The sequence below is a fragment of the Nelusetta ayraudi genome, unplaced genomic scaffold (genome assembly GCF_046127955.1).
Source record: "Nelusetta ayraudi isolate G7.1 ecotype Tasmania unplaced genomic scaffold, CSIRO-AGI_Nayr_v1 ptg000155l, whole genome shotgun sequence".
Lineage (NCBI taxonomy): Eukaryota > Metazoa > Chordata > Actinopteri > Tetraodontiformes > Monacanthidae > Nelusetta > Nelusetta ayraudi.
Genome location: NW_027466205.1, coordinates 309,779 through 336,032, shown reverse-complemented (window position 1 = coordinate 336,032; position 26,254 = coordinate 309,779). Strand labels below are relative to the sequence as shown.

Below are 26,254 nucleotides of genomic sequence, written 5' to 3'. Positions count from 1 at the left end.
ATTTTTTTTCGCTGTTACTCTTTCAATAACGATTGCGTATTGTGCGTGCTGCCGCAGCAGCATCAATGCAAAGCCCTTTAGCAGTCGCTACAGCTGATGTCATCTACAGTGAGTAGCTTCTTCCTGGTCTTCCCGTCACCCCCTCGCTTTCTCTCCTGGACTTCCCACCACTCTATCCTTAAAGGGAGCTGATTGGTCGTGAAAACCTCTTTTGATAGAAAAGGTTTTCTATTGGAGGGTGGCGAGATGGATGAGTGAGATTTCAGAGGTGAAATCAGAGCGATCCAGCTGTTGTGCAAGGTTAGAAAATTATTGCACGTCAGAAAAACTGACAACCGTGTTTGTTTGTTTTTTTCATTATCAGTGTTGTTTGATTTTTTTTTTTTTTGTTACTATTGCCATAGTTGTATAAGATGTTGCAAGATATTCAGAAACTTGCTTGTGTGTTGGCACTCTATTTCTCCAGTCCAGTAATAGAAAGTACCTGACAGCTTGATAAAAAGATGCTAAGGCCTTCTTTGACCTGAAACCTGTGGTGAGAATGCGTGAGAATGATGCACGTGATCTTGCCAGAGTCAAGTTCTGTCTACAGTTTATCCATGATAGAGTGCAAGAATTAATTCATAATTTTTTTTTTTGCCAATTTATTACGGCTACTACCATTGTTACTGTCTCACTAGTTGGTTTTTTGTTTCTTTGTTTTTTTTTTTGTTGTTGCCAAAAGCATCACAGAAGCGGAGAAATAAGCGTATGTCACAACATGAAACAGACAATGTTGCATCTAACTCAAACAGTAGAACACGGGGAAAACATTACGGATGCCTTTGTGCGGTTCCTTTTCAGTCATTTTTTGTAAACTCGCCTGCCTCCCAGCGCACAGCCATGGCACTCTTGCGTCGTCCGCCTGTGTAGGAGTCTGGAAACTGAGAGAGACAGCAGCATGATGAGCTGTTTTCACCGCTCCACACTCTCCAGTGCTACATGTCTTATCAACATGTATCATCAACAGATGATGTGGACCACAGTTCGGCATGGTGGACATGCAGAATGTAAGCCTATACAGCAATTATGAGCGTCAAACAAGAGCCGGAGGTAGAACTGAACGCTGGCGGCATAACACTGTTAAAGGTTAGATGTGTGAGAAACGGTGACATCAAGTGGTTACATTTTAGATTGCAGCACTATTTCACTTCACTTTCACTCCATGCCCTCCCTCTCGTGAGCTTGCCAGTGAACTACGGTGACCTGCGCGCACACACCTGGACCTGGATACCTCATCCACCTTCTTCTTTGTTGGTTTATTTGAAGATGCGAGCAGTCACCCGAATTAAAAAACTGGAGACTGGATTGTCCGCACCCAGCTTCCTTAATAATATAGCGGCGCAAGATGGTAGCTTTTATTGTACTGCAATTTATTGTCCTGCAATTATAAACTTTTATGAGTGTATTTACGGGGCAGCATAGTGAGCTTTTATCAATATCAAAATCATAAATCAAGCCAGATATTACACATTGGAAATTTTAAGGGAAGCATAAGAAAATGCGGTTCAGTTCTCCAGTAACTGACAGAACGTTACACTGCTCCCTCAAAGGAAGGATTTTGGATTGACAGGAATTAGCGGGCAAGTAGAGGTGAAATGGTGGAGTGAAACAATGTGACAGAGTCGTGCATCACCAATTTGAGGGAGAGTGAAAAAAAAGACTTTGCAGCGCTGAAATGTTTTCCCACCTTCAGCACTTGGTGAGATCAAATCACCTTCTTTCTTTTTTTTTTTTTTGTCTCTGGAAGCAAATGCGTGACAAGCACATATAACGACTTGATCCCTCAGAGTTAAAACAACGCCGTGCAGTTTTCCAACATTAACGTGGCCGTATCAAAATCCTCTTGTATGACTCACTGACTTGCAGTGGCGATGGGGCTGCCACTGACAACAGTGCACCAGTGCAAGTAACTATCCACCGAACACGGCTGAATATATAGTATGCGCACTCATCCTATTTGGCCTCTCAGGAACCTCTGCTGTTATGACTACAAGGAGACTAGAGAGCTTGCGTTTTACACCCAGGCGAGAGGTGTTGATGTCGGCGTGTGAAATTATTGCTCATCTGTGCTCTTGCAAGAGGGTAAAGAGGAGGCAAGCACAATTAGCCCTATACTCAGCCAGCTTGTAGTCCATGGCAGGGGTACCATTCTCCATGTTGCATGATTCTGATACCATTTTTTTGGGGGGGGGTTGAAAAACTACACAGTGCTGCTTTGAGGATTATGCAAAACTAAGATATTTGAGCAGTTGAGTGGGTGAGTAAACTTACTCTGTGATCACAGGACAAAGCGGAGCGATCCATTCTGGCAGCGGTTTTCATTGGGGATGACGGAGAAGACTTGCACTTTACTGGGACGTCAACTGACAGTTTGGAAGAAAAAAAAAAACACATTTAAATTTAAAAAGCTAAACACAGAGAGCAAAAGATTATCATACACACAAACGTCTTTGCAGCTCACACTTGACTCGCGTACCTGAGTTACCAAAAGCCAAAGTGTCCATGTGGTTCGACAGCAGCCGGTCTTTGCCGTACAGATTCGCTCTCTCCTTCTTCAGCTCCTCCTCCCTCTGTTTAACCATCTTGATCTCTTCATCGACCAGTGATATTGAGCTCCGTGAACGCAGCTTGAAGAAGGGGTTGTTCAGGAACGCCTTCTCCTGAGGCTGCTCGCAGACTTTGTTCAGGGAGAACTCTGAGGCACTTCGAATAATTACGTTGGATGTGTCCAAGATGATGACGTTGGAACCGTTGCCATCAGAGTTCCACTTGTCTTGGCTCTGCCTGCTGGTGGAGTTGAACTCACCGCTCGAGTCCAGAATAATGACGTTGTTTGCAGACATGTCATGCTTCAGTGGTTCTTTAGTGGGTGAGGAGGTGATTATGAACGATGGCGTGAGTGGGGTACTCATCGATCTGGGGATACCTCGCGAAGGGATGCAATCAGTTGACTTGCCCATCCTTGAGAGACCCCTCTCCCTCCGGAAGTTTTCCTCCCGCTCCATTGACAGACGAATTTCCCTCTCAACCGGCGTTTCCGGGTCATCGTAAGGGGATCGGTAACTGGGGTCATCCAGGCCAGAATCCTCTGAGCAAGGGCTAAACTGCGTGTGCGAATAATCCCCAGCTAAATCCAAATTATCTGGATAGTGCATTTTCCTCTGGGTTCTCTCAATGTTCCGGACTGGCGTGTACATGAAGCTGTGGCTGCCAACTAAGTTTGGCCGCTTGGTTGTTGGTACGACACCCTTGTTCATGGTTTGCTCTTCCATTTCCTTCCACTGTTTGCGAGCCATCTTGAAGTCCACGTGCTCTGTGCTAACGTTTTCACTCTTGGTCTCCTGTATGACACAGAAGTCTTTGGGTAACTTTTTGTTTGGGTCAGCATTGATTTCCTGTTCGTGGTTGGTGTGGTTATGATTTGCATCTCGCCCATTTTCGCTCTCATCTTCGGAGATTTTGGCCAACCCCTGAAGAGTGACAGGGTTATATTTGACTTCCTGTGGGGGAACTGTAAATGGAACGACATCCACAGGCTGCTCCAGAACTTCATCCATTTGAGGAACCTCAAAACTGACCTCTTCAAAGTTGTTGTTGTTGTGCTCTTCGTAATCTGTCACCTCGACCTTTTGGACAAAGAGTTCCTGGGCGCTCAGCTCAAGACTGTCCAAATATGAGTCATCATCTTCTCTGTTTATCGAAGAGGAGAATATTGTTCTCCACTTTTCATCTGCGTCACTATCTGAGGAACCGCCTGCTAGCTCCACTCCCAGACATTCGTCCATTTTGTCAGGGTCAAGTTCGTGGCCTGACTCATTGGATACATCTGACATGGCCTCCTCCCGAATATATTGCTCCAATATTGATTCCTCAGTAATAGTCTGATCAAAGAGGATATTGTGAACTTCTGGGTCTTCCAGATTTTCATATTCCCTGTCCTCAGAATTTAGCTCGTTATGTTCAGTTTGTGAATATAACTTTAGGTCATCATCTGGATCAGGGTACTGGTCCGGTTCAGGGAGTTGGTCTGGGTCAATGTCTTGCTCTAGTTCAGGGAACAGCTCTGGTTCAGCCTCTTTCTCTGGCTCAGGCAACAGGTCAGTCTCTTGCTTCATTTCAATGAACTGGTCTGGGTCAGAGTTTTGCTCTGGCTCAGGGTACTGATCTTGCTCAGTGTACTGTACTGGCTCAGGGTACTGATCTAGCTCAGTGTCCTGTACGGGTTCAGGGTACTGATCTAGCTCAGGGTCCTGTACAGGTTCAGGGTACTGTTCTAGCTCAGGGTCCTGTACCGACTCAGGGTAGAGATCTGGCTCAGGGTCCTGTACCGGCTCAGGGTAGAGATCTGGCTCAGTGTCCTGTGCTGGCTCGGAGTATTGTGACGGCTCAAAGTCTTGATCTGGTTCATCTGGGAATAGATTAGGTCCAGGGTCTTCCTCTGACTCATGGTTTCTGTTTGGTTGTGAGTCTAACCCAGGCTGAGGAGTCTGAGCATCTTGCTCCTTGCTTTTACGATGAGCTTCATTCTCGTAAACGCTTTCAGCGCTAGAGGGTGTGTCGGATGCAGATGAGGCAATTGATTCATTCCTGTTGAGCTCTTCGTGCCCTTCTTTTTCAACCTGACTGGAGAGTTCGGCACTTGTAGTGGGGCAGTCGGGCTTGTCAATCTCAACTGTGTCTGACAGTAGTTCAGGTAATAATTTGTCCTGCTTTGCATTTTGCTCAGAAGGAACCTTAGTGTCGGCCTCCATACAAACTTGCTTTTCATCAGTACCCAAATCTTCTTTCCCTTGCGCAGGTGAATCAGTCACAGCAACCTCCACTTCGCAGTCCATTGGCAGCTCTGATTGTTCTGTAGTTTCCATGGTGACAGAGAGGGAGTTGTGATTCTCAGTTGTGCTGCAGCCTTCGTTCAGTTCTTTTCCGTCTGCCTCTCCATCCACTAAGGACGCTCTCTGAGGACAGACAGCAGGGGAGAGACTTTATTTTCCAGGTATTCTCATTTCAGCTCGGCAATATCTTTGCAAGATCAAAACCGAAAAAACAGTCACTATCAAAGAGAACCATGCACACTGAGATAACGCAATCAAAAATATAAAAAAAAGCACCAAAAACAATGTCTGTCAATTAATTTTTCAACCAACTTTAGAATCTAAGCTTTATTCCAGTTTTCTTTTCCAATTCTCTGCAAAACAAACCGCAAACCCTTATCCTGTCAGACAAAGTGCTTCATGAGCTGTCCCAATTTTGCCGACAAAGAACTCATCACAAGGATTTTCATCACCGCAGTTGCACTTGCCACTGCAAAATAACACTTCAGGGTGTTATTGCAAATGTAATCACGCCAGGGCGGCTTGGCCAATCCTCCTGAGAGTCCTGGGAGTGCAGTATGAACAATGGAGTCGCCCTCGGACGCGTCTTGAATGTTCTGTGCAAGAAACACTTAGGGGTTGGGGAGAGTGTGTGCGTTACTGCGGGCACGAGTGAACATTTCTCCTAAGTGGGTTACATGCAGAAGGAGGGGAAGCGCATTTCATTCAATTCAAGAGCAGCTGAATTGGACGGCTTTCTGTCGGTTCTTATGTAAGACTGCAAGGCTGGGTCTGCCGCCCACACCCGAGCGTCCCTGAAAACTGGACAAGATGAGCCCCCTATGCAATCCTCCATAGGCGCCGTCATCAATTGCAATAATATATCTTGCGTGACACTATGAATACTATGTCAGGTATGTATGTACGGCAATCTGTGCCACGTGTCAAAGCCACATCTAAGTGTACAAAACTGAAAAACACTGTCCGTGAAGCACTGTTCAGTTCTTTCTTTGTTTTCGAAGCCGTCATAAAGTGCAAAGGGAAACCCCGAATTGTTGTACCTTTTTCACGGTACAATATTTTTCAGCAGTGACATGTCCGGAGCCTCTCGTTGCCAAACAATTGGAATGTACCCCAAACAGGAGATGTGGCAGGAAGCGAACACCCAGCATGATCCTGATTTTTTTTTGTTTTGTTTTGTTTTTTCTGGCACATCGATGAAATGTTGCGGATGACAGATTGTATGCAAACTGTGTACCGCTGAGCTTTTTTTTAATTTGGTGTAATGAAACAAACCATGCAACATTTTGGCTCATACAAAGAAAGCAGATTTGTTGTGCTCAACACATCAATAATACAATGGAAAACGACCATATTTAATGGCGCTGGTTTTAAATGCCAACTGACCCGGTAGCTAAAGCGCCTGTGCCAAACAGATCACTTTGGTCAGCTGAGGGTTGCATGAAGGATGGTGTCACATCTGCTAACGAAGATAAGTCAGGCCATTGGAGACATGCGCAGGTGACACAAGGACAATAATATACGATAGCACTCGTGTGCATTGATCCATTCGTATCTTGGGGACACGGCTGAATGGAAGCGCCGGCGCGGCCCAGTCGGAACATCTCTTCACTGTCGTCCCGTGCCTGGCTCGAATCTGACACGTACTTGATGGTGTCGTTACATTTACAGGCTGCCAAGTTACATAAGTCAAATCAAAACGATGACCGGGACGTTTCCTTGTGACTTTAGGGATGTGAAAGGTTGAAGCAGGCAAAAAAAAAAAAAAACAGCTCATTGGGGGAAGAAAAACAAATAATACTAAATTAGAGGGCATGTTCGATGCGCTCAGATTTTTATTTGCTGTTATTGAATCGCCCCGCCGCTGATGTCATGTGCTCCTGCTGCCAAGCGTCGGGCCAGCAGCTCACCACGGGCCACGGGCTCTTTTCATCATAAAGCTGGGCGCATTTAACAGGATACCCACAGCTGCTGACTCCGGGCATCGGAAAAAAATTTCCACCGAGTGTCTAATCCTCCCTCCATCCTCTTTCAGCTCGGAGTGGAGGGGGAGGGGGAGTGGGGGGTGGGGGAGACAAAAAAAAAGTTGGATGTTCTTTTCTGTCACACTTCCTATCATCAAGCCCACTTCAGCGCCAAAGGACCGGAGGGAGGCTAATGAGACACTTAGCGATGGCCGTGATTGTGTCACGGGGACATCGGTATAATTCGCCTTCATTTCTGCATAATGAATGCATTTTGATAGAATGTCCTGCTCTCTATACGGTCTGCCAAGACTGCCTTAACACACCAAAAAAAAAAAAAAAAAAACCCCAATGAATTAATATTAAATGTATAACACAAAGAAACAGGTTGAACCCTGAGGGCAGGCTTGCAATATACGTGTTGTTGTCTCAGTGACGGCAAACAACCGTCTCAACAAAGTGCATATTTCCTATGGGCGGGGACCGTCCCTGCAGGGGCCCAGTGATGTTGATTCTTCTTAGCGGCGGACCACCTGTGGGGTGGCTGTGCGCCGGCATGTCAGCGGTTATGTAAATACGACACGTGGGGCGGACACTTGATGGGTTATTGGATGTTTCGCGAGGGACAGAGCGTATCCACCCGGGGATCGGTGGTGCAAGGCCGCCGAGAAGTCCTCCATCGAGACAGTTTGCCGATGCGACCCGTGGTGCAAGACTCCCTGTCGGAGGTGTGTGTGTGTGTGTGTGGGGGGGGGGGGGGATGCGGCGTTGTCTCATCAATTCGCTTCTTTCTTTATTTTCTAAATCCAAAAGGAGGCCAAGGCTGGAGCTGCCGGTTTGGAGGCCGAGCCAAACTTCAGAGGGGGTGGGTTTTACGGGTGTAGCGAGCGAGAACGCGAAGTCAGCCGACGGAGGCAGGTGATTTGGCCCCTGAAGGGGACAACCAGAAGGAGGGGAAGAAGAAGAATAGCGTGGCTTACACTGTGGCGTATTTGGTCTCAAACCACAGGTAATATGTTCCAGTATACACCGCAATTGGGTGGTTCCTCTCGACTGTTACATAATCCGCAGGTTCAATAACGTCCACATCCACGGCTGGCCGCCGCCGCCGCCGCCGCCGCCGCGTGACGCCCATGCATCAGTGGCCGAGGTGCAGAATGGCCCCTTTCAACCACTTAATCCAGCGCTGGATCAATACCGGGTCCCCCCCCACCACCCCCGCCTGCCAGGCTTGCCAGGCTATTTTTGAAGCAAATCATTTCTAACCCGGAACCTGGACGGGGACCAGAGTGGCAGCGCTCCTGCCGCGATTACACCCGTCGCACAACGCTGCCGCTCCTTCCTCAGCGACCTGGAAGCTGCCAGGGCCTTTTCCATGGAGGAGACGGCGCAACGCAGAAAAATATCAATCGGCGTGAATTTCTTCTGAAGCTTCTTAGCCCCCCCCCCCTCCCCCCCGCCCCGAAGACTTATGAATACTGATTTGGACCCAATGTTGTGAATAATAATGGGTCTGCAGCAATGCTCCAGCGTATTTCACAGCTGACAGACAGCGTGGATTTTAATTTTCAGCCGCGCGCTTGCCGCCGATTGATATTTAACATTCTGAAGTTTTTTTGCGCTTCTCTGCTCGCATAACGGCTGTGGAGAATTCCCATCATGAATTAATTAATCATGAAAGAATTGTATCTTCTCGGCCTAAGTATATCTTTGACATCTCTTTCCTTGAAAGGAGGTTCGCCCCAGTGTTGATTGACAGCCTCCCCGAATGGGAGGATTCAAATTTTGGCTGCCGGCGACGGCTCCAGTTTTTATTCACCGCAGAAGGCGTTTGTCCTGTTGTCGCGAGCGTCAAAGAAACGAAAGAAAAATCCTGTTGTTTTGGGAAAAACTACGCCCGTTAAATTGCAGTTTGACGTCGCTAAATCGAAGCGGTGATGAGCGCTCTCATCCCGCCGCGTACCTACCGCCACGTTGTAGATCATCCACACAGAAATCATTCTCCACAACACTTGAACGCTTCAAGCAGTGCAAAAAAAAAAAAAAAAAAAGGGAACCAAAATTAGCGTGAGAGCAAGGCCGAGGTGTACAGTCCATATGGCGATGCCTGGTTGGAGTGGTGCGAAAGTCAACGCTTTGCTGGTCTAAAAGTGAACGCGAACACACGCTGACACACACACACACACACACACACACACACACACACGCACTATTGGCAGAACTGTCATTAAGAGGAAGCTAAGAGTGGTGGTGAGGATCCCTAAGGCCATTTCCAAATGGTAGCCACGTGTATGCACACACACACACACACACACACACACACACACACACACACACACACACAGACGCTCAGTCAATCCATTTTTTTTTTTTTTTTTTAAGAGTGTGTCCCGTCCGTGCAGCAAAGGCCATAACAGTGGCACCTGCTAATCTGGCTGCTACTACAATCTTTCTTTTTTTTTTGACCGAATGGTCGAAATTTCTAACGTGTAAGGACGATAATGGCTTTGAAACGCGCTCGGACGTTACCCAGCGCATTAACAGGACCATGTGATGACAATTATACATTACGAATATAATTATATGTTGAATTTGTCTTTGTAATTGTGATTACACACATGCAATTAAGAAGATTACGGTATAGCACCTCAACGTGAAACCCATCGTCTGGTTCCAAACCAGTCAGCGATAAAGATCGTGATTTATTATGAATGCAATTAAATCTTTCAAAGCAAAATTGCTGCCAAACGTCCTCCATGTGTCACCCAGAAGGCACAAAACCTAAACCGACTGGAACAATCAGCACAAAACACAGACATTTTGTTTTGTTTTTTGCCAAGTCTCTATTTACACTAGATTAACGCAGTATGTACATTGTTCTATGTTATAATAAATGTTCAAATGTTTGCCATCGCTACACTGATGTCATGAAACATGCGACAGCTGCGCTCTTTGTCACCAGCAGTCATCTTTAACCAACTGCTCCCCAAATGCCTGCAATTAAGGCGCTGTTGCGAAAGACAAGGCAAGCCTCTTGTGTTATAAACTGTTTTTTCCTCTGCCATCACGCCCACATATTGTCTGGACTGCCTCTTAGAAAAATGAAAGGAGGGGAAAAAAAACAAAAAAAAACAACACAACCTGCTCCAGTTCTCCTCCTCACTAGGGACCATTTGATGCACGCTTTGTATCAAAACACTGCTGCCACTTCTGAAAGAATTTTTCCAATACACTCAAAGCTGTTTAGATTGATGATATAGATATGTATATTGTAGAAAAGCAGAATATGTATGTATATATATCCACACACATACAATACGTACATGTATATACATACACATGTAGGTATATATGTGTGTTTACTCTCTCTCTCTCTGTCTCTCAATATATGTGTATATATAAATGTATGTATGTGTACATATATATATATTCTGCTTTTCTACAAAAGCTAGTTTTAAAGCCTTTGATCGTTTTGCAAGGTGAAGTGTTGGCCTTGCAAAACTGCTTCGTAAACACGAGACAAGACTGAGAATCCTCCCTCACCTCCTCTCATCTCTGTCTACACACCTGCATATACTCACATATAACAGGCTTTATAGTACAATTAGTATTGTAAATAAATGCTGTATGCTTTTGGAAAGTAATATCCCCCAGGAGAAAAAAAACAAACAGATTCAGGCACACAGGAATTGCACAAAGAGTACTGCATGTTCTATTCCAATTTCTGCTCTTTATTTCGTGAATTGTCTCGATTGCAACTGCGGCGAACTTGTCAAACACATCAGAGGTACTCAGGGTAGCGCATGAAGGAACAAGTGCTGTGTGACTAATCTGCAGGTCATTCATTCATCCATTCATTCTCTCACTCACTCACTCACTCACTCACTCACTCACTCAGTCATTCACCGGCTGCCTGTTTGTCGGCCGGTGGTGTTTTGCTGCACAGTGGTATCCCTGGATCGACTCAAAGGCACGCAAAGCAGGACTGGAGCGCAATAGTCGCTATGTTGAGCAAATCTCCAGAATAACACAAGTCTCCCGGAATATTAGAAAGCAGCGAAATCTGTGAAGGGAGGTCTGTATAATTCTGGTGTTAATAAGAATCGTATTTAGATCAGCCAAAACAAGAGCAGCTTAAAATCTCTCTAATCCAATTTCCCAACTGGCAGATTCAACCCGCTAAATTTAACTGGAGGAAATTATCGCTTTGGTGCGAGAACCCCAAGTGAAAAACGGCACACAGAAACAGAAAACCACGCGAAAACATATAAAAAAAACAAAACAAAACTGCACAATCCAAGAAACCTCAAGTTATTGCATTCTGTCTGTTCTGACTGGGGTTTTTTCCACTGGGGTAGACTCAGCACATACATAGAATATTTTTGCTTGTTTGTTTTAGCAAATCAGCATCTTAACTCAGACATTCAGAGGATGATCTCGCCTGCAGGCACGAGCATTAAAACAGCCTCCAGACGGACTATTTAACCCCAGTGCTACTTTACACTCTCCCAGCCCACTCACTCTTAAAACACACACACACACACACACACACACACACACACACACACACACACACACAAAGATTCGGTCCACTGCAGCCACCGGAACAGAGGGTTTTATCATCCGGATAATTCCGCTCCGCGGGGAGCTTTCGCAGCATCGCCCCCTCCCCTGATCAATACCAAACACATGATGTGATGTCTATATGAGCCGTGACACTGGTCCAGCATGGATCCACACAAATGCAACAGAGGAAAACCAGCCGGAACTTTGCATGCACCTGTGAGCGTGTATTTGTGTGAGGGCGAGCGTTGGCGTCAAACGCACCTTACCTGAGACAGAGTGGTGTGCCAATGCAGAGGGCTCTGCTCTGTTTCTGAGTGCAGCCTCGCACTAGCAGCCCCGCTCGGCTGCTGCTGATGCTGCCTCCGCCTCTGATTGGACGGCCGGTGGGAAAAAAAAAAAGGGGGGGGGGGGGGAGGCGTGCTGCTCAGAGGCAGCCAACGTTTGAGGATTCGCCCATGAACAAGCGCTCAGGCAGCGAGGTGCTTATGTGGCGCACAGCGAGGCATTCCATCCCACTCCGGTTTGAGCCACCTGTGCATTTGTCCTCTGATTATTTTTTTATTTTTTTAAACTTAGCTCGTTTCCCCCCCGTTGATTACGCCCGCGTCAAGTGGGGAGTCACAGGAACAAATTGGCATTTGCTGTTTCAATTAATCATGGGAGTAGAATTTTTTTTTTTTTCTTTACGAGCGCTGCAGCCTGCTCACCCCCTCAAACCCCTCAATGACAATCAACAAAATATCCAGAATCCTAAAGCAAACTGGGAGCTATGTAATGGTGTCATTCGTACAACACAGACACCTAAGAGCTCTAATCTATCTGGGCAAAAAAAAATGAAATCAATCAATTCCTAGAGCTGTGAAACTTTTGTGTTCACGAATTGCAAGAATCCCCTCGTTCCTCACTCCCTTCAGAACCTTTGGCCATTCCAAAATAACCTAAAAACAACAAATCCATGCAAATAGTATTAAAGCTAAAAAAAAAAAAAAAAAGTATTGTTATGTCTGAAATGGAATTGTTCTTCATAGGGGAAAAAAAAACAAAACAATGTACAGAATCAAAGCACTTGTTGCCCACGTTCACTGGGCTGCTGGGATGTGCAGGTATCCGGTTTGTTTTGGTGTAAACGCAGAGCGAAGCTTCGGCATCACAAGATATTTGGCACATGGCTCCTTTGACTTCTTTTTTTTTTTTTTTTTTTTCCCCAATTCCCATATTACTGTGCGCATACTTCCCTCACTCTATGCTGTCTGTGACATTCTATTGATCGCTCTATTTATCTCACCGCCCCTCCCCTCCCCTCCCCTCTCCCTCGCCAACTGCTCAAGGCAGATGGTCGCCCACTGAGAGCCCCGGTCCGCTCCGAGGTGATTATTAATTGTTAACTAACAATAAACAGTGCAGACGAGTCCGAGTCCGGAATGCCATTAGGGAACTTCTGTGTAAAAGTGGCTCAATGCAAAATACAAACAAATATTAGACTCCATCAGTTGCATGACTGCAATCCTTTGAGCTCTCATGTCTCGGCGCCACTTTGTGTTTGTTTTTGCTTTTCGCTCTTCCACCCTCCTCCACATTTTTCATAATGCCACAGCGAGAGCCTTGAAAGGAAGAGAAAGCAAACCAAGGACGAGTGCTCGACACGTGGAACAGCATAACAGCGTTTAGTTCACTCAGCTGTCGGTCCTCGTATCCATGCCAACCACAGCCAAAGCAAACCTGCTGTCGTAGATTTAATCACAGGAGCTTTGTCTTACTGCTTGTACAACCACTTAAAAAGCATGTTTTTTGCTCCCCGGTGTGATTTTTTTTTTTTTTTTCTGTAGTTCAATGTGAAGTCAGACTATTTTTTTTCATGGTTTTGTGTCATTTCTTGACATTGTATTTATATATCAGAAAGGTGCACAAAAATCACACTGCAGCCATATGTTAAGGTTGGTGTCTGTTTAATAGTGGAAGTTAGTTTTCATTAAATGAATTTAAAACAAAAATGAGGCCACATTTTCTAATTAAGATACATCATCATTTCAAAATAAGACACAGCTTTGAACAACCCAAGTAATGTAATAGGACAGGATAGGACTATTGCTATTTAACTAATGACATCAAAATTAACATTTAAAATGTTGTCTTAATACTTTTACTACGAATACCTAGCAAAAAGGTATTAATAAGCATAGAGTTTGATCCCTTTGGATGCATTGTATCAAAACACAGCACAACTAAGCTTGTCAAAGTCAGACACACCAACATCTCCACACCGCCCATCTTTATGAGTTAAAAATTTCTAGTGTGATGTCTGAGACGTTAAACATCTAAAACCATCAAGCTTGCTTTGCATTACCAACGTTATGAAAGGCACAGAAGGCTTTGCGCGGGCACGGAGATCTGCTCTCTTGAACGTGCTGCAAATTATTTTGCCAGTGGGTGGCAGTAAAGTCTGCAAAATCATGGACAGACACACTAGTCGGTGGCTGTCAGCAAAGACCTGTCAATATAAGGCACCTTGGAACAAATGGCCTGAGGCGGCGGCGGCGGCGGGGGGGGGGGAAGCATTGCTGTCTATTGCATAAGAAATCCATCTTTATTAAGGCTGAAAGGCACAGGACGCGTTGCTATCAGGTTATGCTCAAACGCAAGGTGTGTTTAAAACAATGAGCCGCATACAAAGGATTTGGAGAGGGAAGAGGAAAGAGACGGCAGTCGAGCGTAACTATGAGGTGGAATCTTTATTCTTTTCATCTCCCCGTCGAGCAGAGCTTCATTTTCTCCATATTGATGCTGCCTGCGTCTGCGCACTGCTCCGCCCCGTGTCCCTGCAGGTAGCGGCCGTGCTTCACCCCCTTGTGGCTGAACGTGGGCTTGTGAAGCGCCGACTCGTCCCAGTTTGTGTAGGCGTCCGAGGCGGCGCGGCTGCAGCTCGAGATCTTGGCCATGCCCACCGTGGGCCGAAAGACTCTGCTCGTGTATCCCTCGGGGTGGTACGACAGACACCCCTCGGCGTCGCTTCCGTTTGCGTCGTACCGGGCCTCGTCTTCCTCTTCCCGCTCGTCCTCATCGCTGCTGTCGCCCACGACCACCAGCTCGGCCTGGAAGTCGTCCTCGTCGTCCTCGTACGCCTTCTCGTAGCCCATGAAGATCATGGTAACCGGCTCTGATCCCTGTTGCTCCTCGGGTAGGGTTTTGACAATGTTCAGGGTGGTGGTGCCCTCTGAGCAGAAAGGCGAGCGGCGGCTGAAATCACCTATCGGGGCATCGGGATCGGCCTCAGTCGTGCGTACAGCCATTGCCAACAGCCTGCAGTCGTCTACGTCTACGTTGAGGAGTTGCGGGGCAGTTGGGATTGCGTCGGTCCGTGCCTTGACAGACACAAGACTCGGACCGTTCACTTCGGTCTTGGTGCGGTGGGTGTGCCCCAGTGGAGCTTTGGTACCAAAGAGCGGCTGGTCTTCAGCGACGTCAGCTCGTCCTCCGATTGGTTCCATCTTGGTTCTAAGCTTGGCGTCTTGCTCCGAAAGGATCGGCGTTCTCGAACCATCCGCGTCCAGGTGCGTTTGAGTTCCGTTCATGGGTGAGGTGTCCCCCAGCGAGGAGCACGGTGATGGACTTGGCTTGGGTGTTTTGTTTGGCGTCCTGGGTGTTGAAGGCCTGCTGTTTCCCGCGTAGGTCACAGAGTAGACTGGTTGATAGTACTGAACATCACTGGGAACGTCCTTGTCCACGGCCCGATCCAACAGCTCTTCCACCTGCGAGGGCGTCATCTCTCTGACCGTCCCGTTCAGTGGCTCGCCCCCATGCGGGTTCAGCGCGTACACAGACTTGCGCCCGTCTTCATACACCTTCAGCCCCCTGTCCCGGAACGTCTCAGGGGTGATGTTTGCTGTGGCGACGACCTGACATTGGCCCGTTTTCTTATCGCGCTCCACCGTGATCTCCATCGCAAATGTAGCTGGAATGAGGAGAAGATTTTTCGTTCAAAGGAAAATCGTGGGAAACATTCACAAAATTCTCTTTAAATGGTTTATGTCTGTCAAAGTAGTTGATATGCATCATTTATTGTATGCTATGCGTAACACGACAGCCTGGTGCTCATAATTACTTGTCCCCTGTGGTATTAATAATGATTAATATTATTGTTACAATTAGTTCTTTGAATTGGATTGGATTGAGTTGAACTGAATTGAACTGAGTTGAATTGAATAAGGCAGAATGTTATCTGGAATAACATATTTCAGACGTGCTTTTAAAAATGATTGTGGAAATTATTCTGCTGTGCTTATTTTCCCTCATATAAAAGTGTGCTACTCTCCGTTGCACTCTCTGTTAAGTGCCTTGAGCAAAGCACCATGACAATTTCAAATGGAAATGCTCTCTTCCCCTAAAAGAAGATTCTAATTGCCCAATAATTTACATGTTGGCAACATTATAATGCTACAGCTTACGCAATGACACCGGAGGGGGTGTTTTTAATCAGCGCTTCTCCAGCAGATAGAAGTGGTGCATGAACACTGAACTGATGTCGACATTAAGAGGTGGTGAAATAGCCGTATGGTGACTCTCCTGCTCCAGTTGGACCAGTTTTTACATTCTATACCTTTTTTGCGTTCTTCAACACCAGGTTCTCGCTTGGTAGGCGTCATTGCAGGTGTCAGCGGACTGACAGCGGCAGTACGTTTAAGGGGCGAGAGGACAGGATGTGATGGATCTGAAGGCAAAACACACCATTTACTGTCACCGTCACTATGCTTGTTAGTCAGGTAAATTAAGTATTGTCCTCTTTGTGATTTGTATGTACTGTCAAAAATCTAGTTGTTCATTCGTGAGGTTAGCCTTGCACAAGTTAGCAGCTGTTTCCATTGTGATGAGAGGCCGGCAATCATTCACCAGTCGTCGCTAAGTCTAAATGGTTAGAAACAGTCTCGCTGGTTAGTCCATCGAAAAGGCTTCGGTCGACTGCGTCTGGCTTTGTGAATGACATAGCGGTCCGATTCTTTTAGTTTTCATGCACACCAAAACTGTGATTATTAGTGTCAGTGAATTGAGGGTTAATGAATAATCAGTGATCAAAAAAGAGGAAAAGAGAAGGGATGAAATGTATACTTTACCTGTCCTGAATTCTGCGTTGAGCTCCTACGTGTGAAGATAGAGCGGTTGAGGGTCAAAGTGGTAACAGAGGCAGCAATGACTGCGCGTCAACATCACCGCAGTCCGTCAGATTAGTGAGGATTATCGTCAGTCCGCCTGGCTGCATGAGATTTGCCAACGTGTCACGCGCGAGCCGCGTTTTGCCTGCGGCCGCCTTCTGAGGGCCGAGAGGGCGACCAAAATAATCATCTATGCAGATTAGCACGTGCGGAATGTGCGCCCACAGCGAGCAATCCATTTTACCTGTCACTTTTGTGCACTCAAAGCGGCGCGCGTTATGAGCCGGCGAGAAACACCCACGCCGTGCTCGGCGAGTGCGCGTCGTTAGGAAGCGACAGGGGGTTAGGGGGGCCACAGGCGCAGCGAGAGGTGAGCGCGAGGCAATTTGAATTTTTCACGAGGGCTCCCTGTCGAAGAAAATCCAAGTCCTTCTCTTGGTATGCACGATCCTCCCGTGTTTTGAAAGCGATGAAGTCGTTGGGGGGAGGGGCAGATGCTTAAAGTTTGCGGGGTCGCTACTGAGTCTTTTTTAAACATACAAAGGTCTCGTGTTATGCAAGATGTATCCTCACAACGTTTCCCAACGCTTCCATTAAAGTCCCCCCCGATGGAAAAATCTCGTGCCTGTTCACACGTCACAAAGCCTGCAGATTTTTTGCAAAGAGACAAGCCATTTGCTAGTCAACAATTCACTGTACCACTCACACCGGCAGGCGTTTTTGGCGGCGCGCCTCACATTGCGAGTTCAACTTGAAAGTCGTGTTTTCAAATTGAAATGACAGTTATTTCCTGACATGTTGAAATACGGCTTTTGATTGGAAAGATGTTCCACGGCACAAAAGAAAATGACGCGGGTTCTTTTTTTTTTTCTTCTTTTTTTTTCAAAAAAAAAAAAAATACACCAAAAAAATGTCAGCTAAAAGCTGTAAACACTTAGCGTCGGGGGGGGGGGGCGCAAATCAGGCGGCAACGACAGCAGCAGCAGCTGCGGCTCATCAACGGTTCTGTTTGACGTGAGTGATTCAAACTATCGGGAGTCGGCTGTTGATTTCATCCCGCGCTCACTTAAGGCTGCCAGCAAACAGGGGCTGGTTGAGAAGGGGTTATTGATTACAAACGCACTCCCCGAGAGATGAGAGCGCATGGTAATCAGAAGCAACAAGCCGCTTGGCGGAGGGGCGGGGCTCTGGGGGTTGCGGGGGGCAGCAAGAAGCGGAAAGTTTGTGCAAGCCTACTTTGATGATGTCCTCAGGTGTCCTCTCCACTTCCTTCAGCCGCTTCAGAACCACCTCCTCGTTGGCAGATATGTCGAGTTCCTGAGTTTCCAGATCTTCGATTTCCTTCTCTATTCTGTGAAGAAGAGACAGGAACTCTGTGAATAATCAAGTGGGACTTTGTGGGGTATTTATATTTGATTTTTAGGGGTGGCCTTAGAGATGAAACCAATAAGCGCTGAAACGATTTCTATTCTATTCTAATTCTATTATATCGATATTTTTTGATATATTATTTTACTTTATACTCCATGTGTTGTATTGTTTCATCTTGTCCTGTAATTAAGGATGAGTTGTCATTTTCAGACACTGCTTTTTTTACACGACCAATAATTCTTTAATCAAATAAAAAAAAACAACAAACAAACAAATCAACGGCTGCAGCTCTAAAAACCAGTTCCGATTTTTTCGTTTTTGTCGGAGTCTGTAAATATAGCTTAATCCAGGCGAGTATAAATAGAGAGCCACAATCGTTTCACCTCTGCCAGCTCACCGCCTGGCACCTCCCCCTGGTGGAGAAGCGGCGTGCTGTGGGATCGGGGGGTGCAGGTTTACCTGAGGATGTTGCTCTGAAGCTGGTCGCTCTGCTGCTGCTCGTCCCGGGCCTGCAGCCTCATGGCTTCCTGCTCCTCCTCCGACTGCTGACTCAGACCGTCCATCAGCCACTGCTCCCTCAGGGCCTTCTTCTGCAAGTCAAACACACCAACCTCTCAGTTCGCCGCCGCCAACAGCGTTTACACCTCCATTGCCTCTTTTATTCTATATCTATTTATTTATTTATTTTTGACTGCAAAAACAGGGTTCGTGAGCATCGCAAATACAATCGTGAATCGGGAAGCTGTGACGTTGCGGCCACACTCGTTCCAGTACTTTTAATCGGTGTCTGCCTCTGTCACAAACCATTTGGCGGACACGCCAAGATTAGGACAGATCACTCTCGATGCGTTCGGTCGGATTTCCAGGCTAACTTTGTTTGCCTCCTGGAGGCGTCACAAAGTGGCGTCTGTTAGCATATCGCTGAGCTTGCACCTGCCGAGTCAGAAGCGACTGCAGACTCCAGTTGCAGCCCAATATACACTTTGACGATGTGCTGTGCCTGATGTCCAGACACGGATCAACGCCCACCCACTGAAAAAAAATTGGATTAGTCACCCCCGGTGTTCTCCTAGTTAGGATATGTTTACGCCATAAAAGCAATTTGCAGCAAGCCAAGCCGCGTGATTTCCCAGCTGATCTGTCCTACAGCGTCCCTCTCAGAGGATCTGCCACGCTAGCTAAAGCGCTAACAACAAATGGACAGGCAACCGACTCCCAAAGTTGCTTGAGTTGCTAATTTTTTATTTTTATCTTGGCTCTAACAATGATGAGAGGTTCGAGCTATTGGTCGCTCTCGATCGACCAAACGTGGAGATGTAGATGGTTAACGCATGTGTATTGCAACATCTGAAGTAACTCGCTAAATTACACAATTCAATGCAAATAGACAGAACCGCTACATATAGTACAGCAGTATGTAGGTAAGTTAAAAAGGAAGTTCTGTGTAGGTTTTTGAGAAAGTATACAGCAGAGGGAAGGAGAGTTTATTATTATTTATTATTATGGAGTTTAGGGTCTGCCTCGCTCACAGCTGGGGTTTGGCTTTGCATGATGATGAGATTACTGCCGCGTTATTAGCTTTGGGACCGTGGGAGAACCCACAAAGCAATCCCAGCACTCTTTGGTGGTGGTGGTGGTGGGGGGGGGGGCGGGGGGGGAGTTGGCCGTCTCTTTTTTTAGTCACTGTCGGGGAAACGCCAGCGACAATTACAGCCACGCAACCCCCGCCCTGACACTTGGCTTCCCCGCTTGCAGGTCCTTGCGATCAAAGCCAACCGTGCACCTTTATGTACTGGAGCTTCAGCTTCTCGTCCTCGATCTGCCTCCTCTTTATTGCGATGTTCTGCTGGATCCTTCTTTTGTCCTGTGTGGGAGGTAGAGAGTAGAGTGGAGGGGTTCGGGGGGGGAGACAGACACATTTTCAACACTTGGTGTGCGTTTCACGACGCGCAAAGCATTCCGCCAGTTGTCTCCTGCCGGAGATGACGCCGCAAATCTCGGCCGACAGCTGAACAACGGACGTAAATAGCTGCGAAGGAATTCTGCCTCCTTGACATTTGACGATGATGTACCTGTCTTTTGTGTACGTGTGCCTTTCAAAAAAAAGTGGTCGGCCCGTCGCCGCAATGTTCTACAGTCTGCCGGACCCTTGGCACTGAAAAGAGTCACATTCACAGAGGCCCCAAACACGGCCGCTTGACCGGTGTAATCTTTACTTAGCATCAAAACACAAAAGCGGCGGGCGTCTGGAGGTCAGGCCCGGTTCACCGCCGGCTAAAATTAACCTCGGATCAGCGTGGCTTTGCGTCGCAGCCGGGGAGGGGGGGGGGGGTAGATCTGCCCCGTGACGTGTGCCGGTATTTGCGTCTCCCGTCTGAGTCTGACAAACTAATGATGTCACTCTTGAGGAACGTCTGAACCCGGGCGGTGGCACCGCAGTCATCAGATCACGGCGTTCCGCCGGGCTTACCGTGTAGCTCGGCTCTGGTTGCTTTATGTCTCACTCGCTGTCAGACGCGGATTACGGCACCCGTCCCTGGTTGACAGGTTGTTTTTTGTTTTTTTTTTATGTCAGCTAGATTCGTGTTTCAAGTGACGTCACCTCCGTTGATCAGATCCCTCTTCTTCTGCTTTTTTTTTTTTTTTTTTTTTTTTTTAGCACGGCAACACGATTCTGTTCCTCAGATCTCTTGGGCATAAAAACTTGACTTCACTACTTGAAGGCCCCATATGTAAGATTTAGTAAGTAAGAGTTATCGCCATTGGCTCCTGATCCGCATTATAGGCAACTCTAGATAGCGGCAGCTGCTACCTTATTCTTGATATAAATATAAATTATTTTTATTTGCCTATCAAAACAGCTGTTAGATTGTAATTACATAGATACACTCCCAGTCAAAAGTTTGGACACACCAGTTTCTTGAGCTATTTCCCACTTTTTTTATTTGGTACATATTCCATACGAGTTCATTGGTTCATCTACAATGTAAATAGTCATGAATATGGACGAAGAATCATGAAATCAGAAGTATTTTTGACTGGTGGTGTGTGCTTTATTTTTTATTTCCGTTCATGCCAGCCAATCTCTTGGACATGAAAGAAAATGAAATTGTGTGAAATTTCAACGTTATATAATGTGACAGTCATTGAATTTCTGTTTTTTTTATATCAAGAAATCGCTTAATTCTGGACAAACCTCATCTGAAAACTATATTGCACCAACCAACTCTGCAAAATACTCGAGAGAACTCAAATGTATCGTTAAATCCATCTCGTCCAAAGTCCATTTCATCAAATTCGAGGCTCTGCCCTGTATGAGGGCCTGGCTAAATCCAATTTTATGCCCATGCAGAGGGCTTCAATTTCAATTTGACAAGCAACATATTTGAGTCCACTATTGAGAAGAAAAAAAAAAACAACAAGTCGGGACCACTTTCAATCACACAGATTCTATTTCTTGGCATTGGAACTGAAATCAGGGCTTGATGGGCTGAGGGATGGAATAAAAACTGGGTCATGTTGAGAAGCTGGACCACGAGTAGGCGAGAGCGAGAACTTTAAAAAGGTGACCTCGTGCCTTGTCAAGAGAGCCCCGCCCCCTGTGCGTGCGATAGGATCTGTTGGCCCCGTGGCTGTTCATTCCATTTTGATTTATTTTTCGTTTGTCCTCCTTCAGACGGGGAAATTAACGTTTCGGAGATCAGAGAGGCGTCCAGATTGAAGAGGTGCTTTGTGACGGCGGCCGGTCGCGTCGCTTTCTCTTAGCAGTGATGCGAGCGTTGCCGCTGAGTCTGAAAGGGTGGGGGGGCGGGGGCGGGGGCGGGGGGGGGGGGCGACCTGCACGTAGCGCTCCCGGTTTTCCTCCACGTCCTGGAACCTGCACGCCCACGACTTTTATTTTCAGACGCACTGCTCGAATACTGCAGCCGCTTCACTGCTGCATCGGGGCTTGGAAGACTAAGAAACACTGCGGGGCAAAGTCTTTTGAATCCCTGCGTGTATGTGTGAAGAGTTTTGGCTCACACGTGACCGTAAAAGCTGAAGAGGTGAAATCGAAAATCAAAAAGATTTCCGTGGCATGATTTTTCTTTTTTTTTTTTCCTTTTTTTCTTGTTTTGTTTGTTTACGCTGTACTCAACGCTGGCCGCGCTTCATTCTGTGGCAGCTCGAGAGCTCCTATATGGAGCAGATTCATTAATGATGTGACTGGCAGATGATCCACCTACGCAGCTGCAGGAGGGAAGAGAATGAAGCTGAAACTCCCACGCGGAGAGAGGAGCTGCGGGCACGACAGGAAGAGCAGCCGGAGGTCGGGTCGTTTCCCAGCTAGCTTACGGAATGGCATCGTTGCACCTACTTTAAATGACTTGCTCATGGGGCCGAACTGTAAACTCGCCAATGGGGTGAAAGGGCTGAGTTTTTGTCCTTACCGTGATTGCCTGGAGTCTCTCCTTTAGCAGGTCAGCCTCCTCCATGATGGCCTGCGGGACAGACAAAGGCCGGTTAGTGAGGTGGGAAGCTAACCACGTTTCAATGAATGATTGACTGAATTCGAGTATTGTGTCACGTCCAAATAGGACCCATCCCTTTTGGGATTACAAGACGCCACAAAAAGAGTATTAAATCATAGCGTTCACTTCCTGTACCGGACTTAATGTCTCATCTAAATGGACTTTTTGTTCTCTTAGCCCAGGCTTTCTCTAAATATTCAACAAATATTTTTTTCGCGTCAAGGGTCCTCCACTTGACTGCTCAGCTAGAACTACAGGGCACAGATGCGCCATCTGGAACGCTGTTGCTGCTAACAATAGCTATGCTCATTGGTTAGCTTTAGTGTGATGTGTGTGTGTGTGTGTGTGTTTGTGGGGGTGGGGGTTGTTTGCATAAGAATGTAGCAAATCATACGTGACAGTCAAAGTGCACAGCTGACGGTTCACTTAAAAATAGTGACAGTGTCATATCAGTCACCGCAAAGTTCACTGGATCGTTTGTTTCCTGGAGAAAAGGATTTCGGTTGAGAAAGGCCGCCAGGTCACAAACCATGTCACAAATCATTTCGAATCAAGCAACATAATGATAATAAAAAAAAAAAAAAAATCTAACCATGTCACACCAACATCATATAACAGATGTGCGGAGCGGAACCACACTCAGGTGAGTAATCGACACCTCCCCCGAGAACTGACGGCCTCCTCCATACAGTGAACGCTAAATGTCGACCGCCGCTTGAGCGAGTGTTGTCTGTTATCTGAAATCAAGGAAATTGCGCATGTGACATTTCAAGTCCCAATGTGTCATATTTAATATCTATCAAAGAGATATACATGTTTTTAGAAAATTGCTGTTATGGTTTGGTTCGTTAGCACATAAGTAGGCAGTTTCCCCTCGTAAAGATGTGGCCGTATTGGAAGCCGGCTCTGCTCGGCCCGTTTGGGATTTTCACCCCCGTTAACATAGCTGCGGTAAGAAAGATGTGATCAGAAAACAGTCGACAACGTCAGTGTCGGGGGTGACGGATTGCAAAGTTAACGGACGACTGTATTACTTGTGACCTTTATGAGTGATGACGTAAGGTTCTCCAAACACATTGCTACACTGCTGTTACGCGCTTATAGGAAGTTGCACATGGCTGTTGCTCAAGGATGTTGCTGTGGAATGTGGGTAAGTTGAGAAAAAAGTAAAGTGATATGTAGTGGAGTTACTTTTTTTTTTTTTTTTTCAAAGAGCAACTAATCAAGTAATCTAGTTACAATATCAACTAGTAACTTGTAATGGATTACTTTTGGAGTAACTTGCCCAAAGCTGGATGCCTGTAACTGCTAGCATATAAAGTATATATTAGCGGAAATGTCAACTGCATACCAGGCGAGAGCCCAGAACAGTGTCTGTCCCAGCGAGTGGCTGCCACTGTTGATTTAATGCACAATAAACACAGTTAAGAAAAGCCCATACATCAGCTTCGAAAGACAGTTAGGACGGCGCTGCTACGTGCTACATGACATTGATAAGGGCCCTCTGGAAAAAGGGCCACGTGACTGGGAATGTCGCACGGCCGTGTCGCTTGTTAGCGCTAGCATGCGCGGCAGTGAATAACGGTGACAATGACTGGCGGTTTGAGATGAACCTGACCGGCGAGGGAACAGCGACTTCCTCTCGCGACGCCGCTCAAGAGAGGACACGTTGCTGCAACGTGAGGCGGCAGACAACGGGGCGCGCGACGAAGCGTCTGCGCGAGAGATTCGAGTCGAGAGATTGGGGGCGGCGGCGGCGGATGGCGAACGCCGAATGAGGTGGTGAGACGCTAACTGGACGAAGAGGCAGAGAAAATGGGGGTGAAAGAAAAAGGCAGAGTTGTTGCAGGAGACTGACGGCGGCACGCGCCGAGCCAGCGGCTCCGAGCTCTCGGATGCCGAGTTGCAGATGGCAGGCTCTGATTGTCGCGACCGTGACTAAGCCGACCTTCAGCGCATCATCGTGGAAAACAGCACCTTGCTCGGCGAGAGACACACGCCCCCGCCGTGTCGGTGAAACGGAGGTCGTCCTCAAGAAGGTCAGAGCCATGCTGTGCGAATCTTAAAGGTCACAAACTCCCCTCGGGATTCCGTCGGATGATCTGAAGGGATTATCATATAATCTAAGAGATTATCAAGAGAGTTGGTCTCGCAAATTAGTAGAACTTTGAGGAAAAGTCCTCCAGGGGAATGGCCCAGGGGCAATTGACCACAATGTTGACATTGTTGACCAGTGATCAGTGTTACCGTGGAGAATCCTTAGAAGCCTTAACGTGTTTTGCCAGGTAGGACGTAAACGCGCTAAATATTTAAGTCGGAATCAAAAAAAAAAAACAACAACACATTCAGCGTTCAATAGACACCATTTAATAATGAATCTGACTGATTAAAAAAAAAAAATGACACAATGCTTTTGTTTGAGAACGACACGTTCCTCTGTGACTAATAGGAGGCGGCATGTTTATCACGCCGGGGCTCCTCGCCTCAACTTTGAGCTCATGTCCTGCACAAATAGCGGGTGACGGCGTTCGTACCGGCCCCGTACGGACTGTTGCTTTTGCATTTTTGCATTTTTGACACATAATGAACGAGGTAACAGTGTAGCGGAGGATTTTCATGTACTCTCGCATCGAGCAAAGTTCAAGAAATCATAATGCCAATGCACAAATTACATGAAATATCAATCGCACGTGGCTTTGTTGTTTGTTGCTGACAACTCCAGACGCGCTGCGCCGACCTTCTGGACCCTGCCGACTGTAATCACGGTCACAAATTGATCGGCTGGAATGTGTGAGGCCGCAGCCAGGTCACCAAGAGATGGAATGTAGCCTTCGCAGGAGGCTGAGGACGGGGGTTGTTCAGGAGGGAGCCCTAATGCCCGGTTACATAACGGCCAAAGCAATATAATGAAAAAAAAAAAGTCGCATGCAAAGCAAATGCGAACCTCGGTCCCGTCAGTAGCATATAGTCTGTGTGTAGGCGTCAATACTAATGGTTGCGCACAATGTGCGTCCCCCACCTCAAACACCCACTCACACCCGCACACACTCCAAATGAAAATGTCCACCCACGAATGCTGAGACCGAGCACGTCATTCATGGGAACATGGGAGATGTGTTCATTTTAGCCCACAGCTGTATTATGGACGCCAAAGCTCCCACCAGTAGCAAGGTCCCGCATGCGAAACACTGTTCAGATCTTTACGTTTCATACCGGACATGGAAATGCAACGGCGTTACAAGCTTAACTGTGAAATAACCTCATGCATCTTCAGGAAACAGAATATTTAGCTCTCTATCGCAAAGGGCTGCTTTCCAGCACTCGCTTCCTGCACTCACACATAGCACATGACAAATGGAGCAAAGGAAGTGGAACGATGGACATGAACGTGCTAAAAGACCCTACAAAGACGACGCCACGCCTTGCTAACAATGTGAAACCACCGTGCCACAAAGTTATATTTGGAGAGAAAAAAAAACAAACAGCTGCCTAAACAGCTCATGAGGAGTTAGCAGCGCAGGAGAGGAAGGGCTGAAATAACGCTGACATCAGGCAGAGAGAACAACTGCCAAAATACACTACGCCCTCGCTCCCGAGGAGACTGGAGAGCCTCGCGCACAAAAAGCGAGCATCGCAAGTTGTTTTCCTGAGGCTAAATTTTGTGTCATTGTATTCCGTTTTTTTTTTTTTTTAGCTATTAACTAAATTTCGACCAAATGTCGCCAATGATCTGTCCCAAAATCAACCCAAAAGCGGGTTGTCACATGACGTACTCAAGAGCGCGACACACGTGCGCGAGGGGAAACGTCGCGTTCGAAAACGAA

General features: G+C 46.8%; 1 protein-coding gene across 2 annotated transcripts; it reads right to left on the bottom strand.

Annotated features, from left to right (window-relative positions):
* On the bottom strand, window positions 1-22,473 carry palmdb (palmdelphin b). 2 transcript variants are annotated; one of them, XM_076013725.1, is made up of 7 exons: window positions 22,350-22,473; window positions 19,703-19,783; window positions 18,379-18,509; window positions 17,785-17,899; window positions 2,519-4,997; window positions 2,314-2,405; window positions 1-923 (listed from the first exon to the last, which is right to left on the bottom strand). In XM_076013725.1, the coding sequence occupies exons 1-7, from the start codon at window positions 22,392-22,394 to the stop codon at window positions 840-842; spliced, it is 3,027 nt and encodes a 1,008-aa protein (XP_075869840.1). In that variant the 5' UTR covers window positions 22,395-22,473; the 3' UTR covers window positions 1-839. The 2 variants fall into 2 exon arrangements, with proteins under 2 accessions (XP_075869840.1, XP_075869841.1); XM_076013726.1 differs by lacking the exons at window positions 1-923; window positions 2,314-2,405; window positions 2,519-4,997 and adding exons at window positions 13,334-15,353; window positions 15,999-16,109; window positions 16,510-16,534.
* Between the last annotated feature and the right edge of the window lie 3,781 nt (window positions 22,474-26,254).

Coding starts and splice junctions, on each gene's coding strand:
- palmdb (XM_076013725.1), bottom strand. CDS start 22,394: ATGGAGGAGGCTGACCTGCTAAAGGAGAGACTCCAGGCAATCACG. Junction 17,900..18,378: donor CTTCAGAGCAACATCCTCAG/GTAAACCTGCAC, acceptor TCTTCTTCACAG/AATAGAGAAGGAAATCGAAG. Junction 4,998..17,784: donor CACCTGAGGACATCATCAAA/GTAGGCTTGCAC, acceptor GTCTGTCCTCAG/AGAGCGTCCTTAGTGGATGG.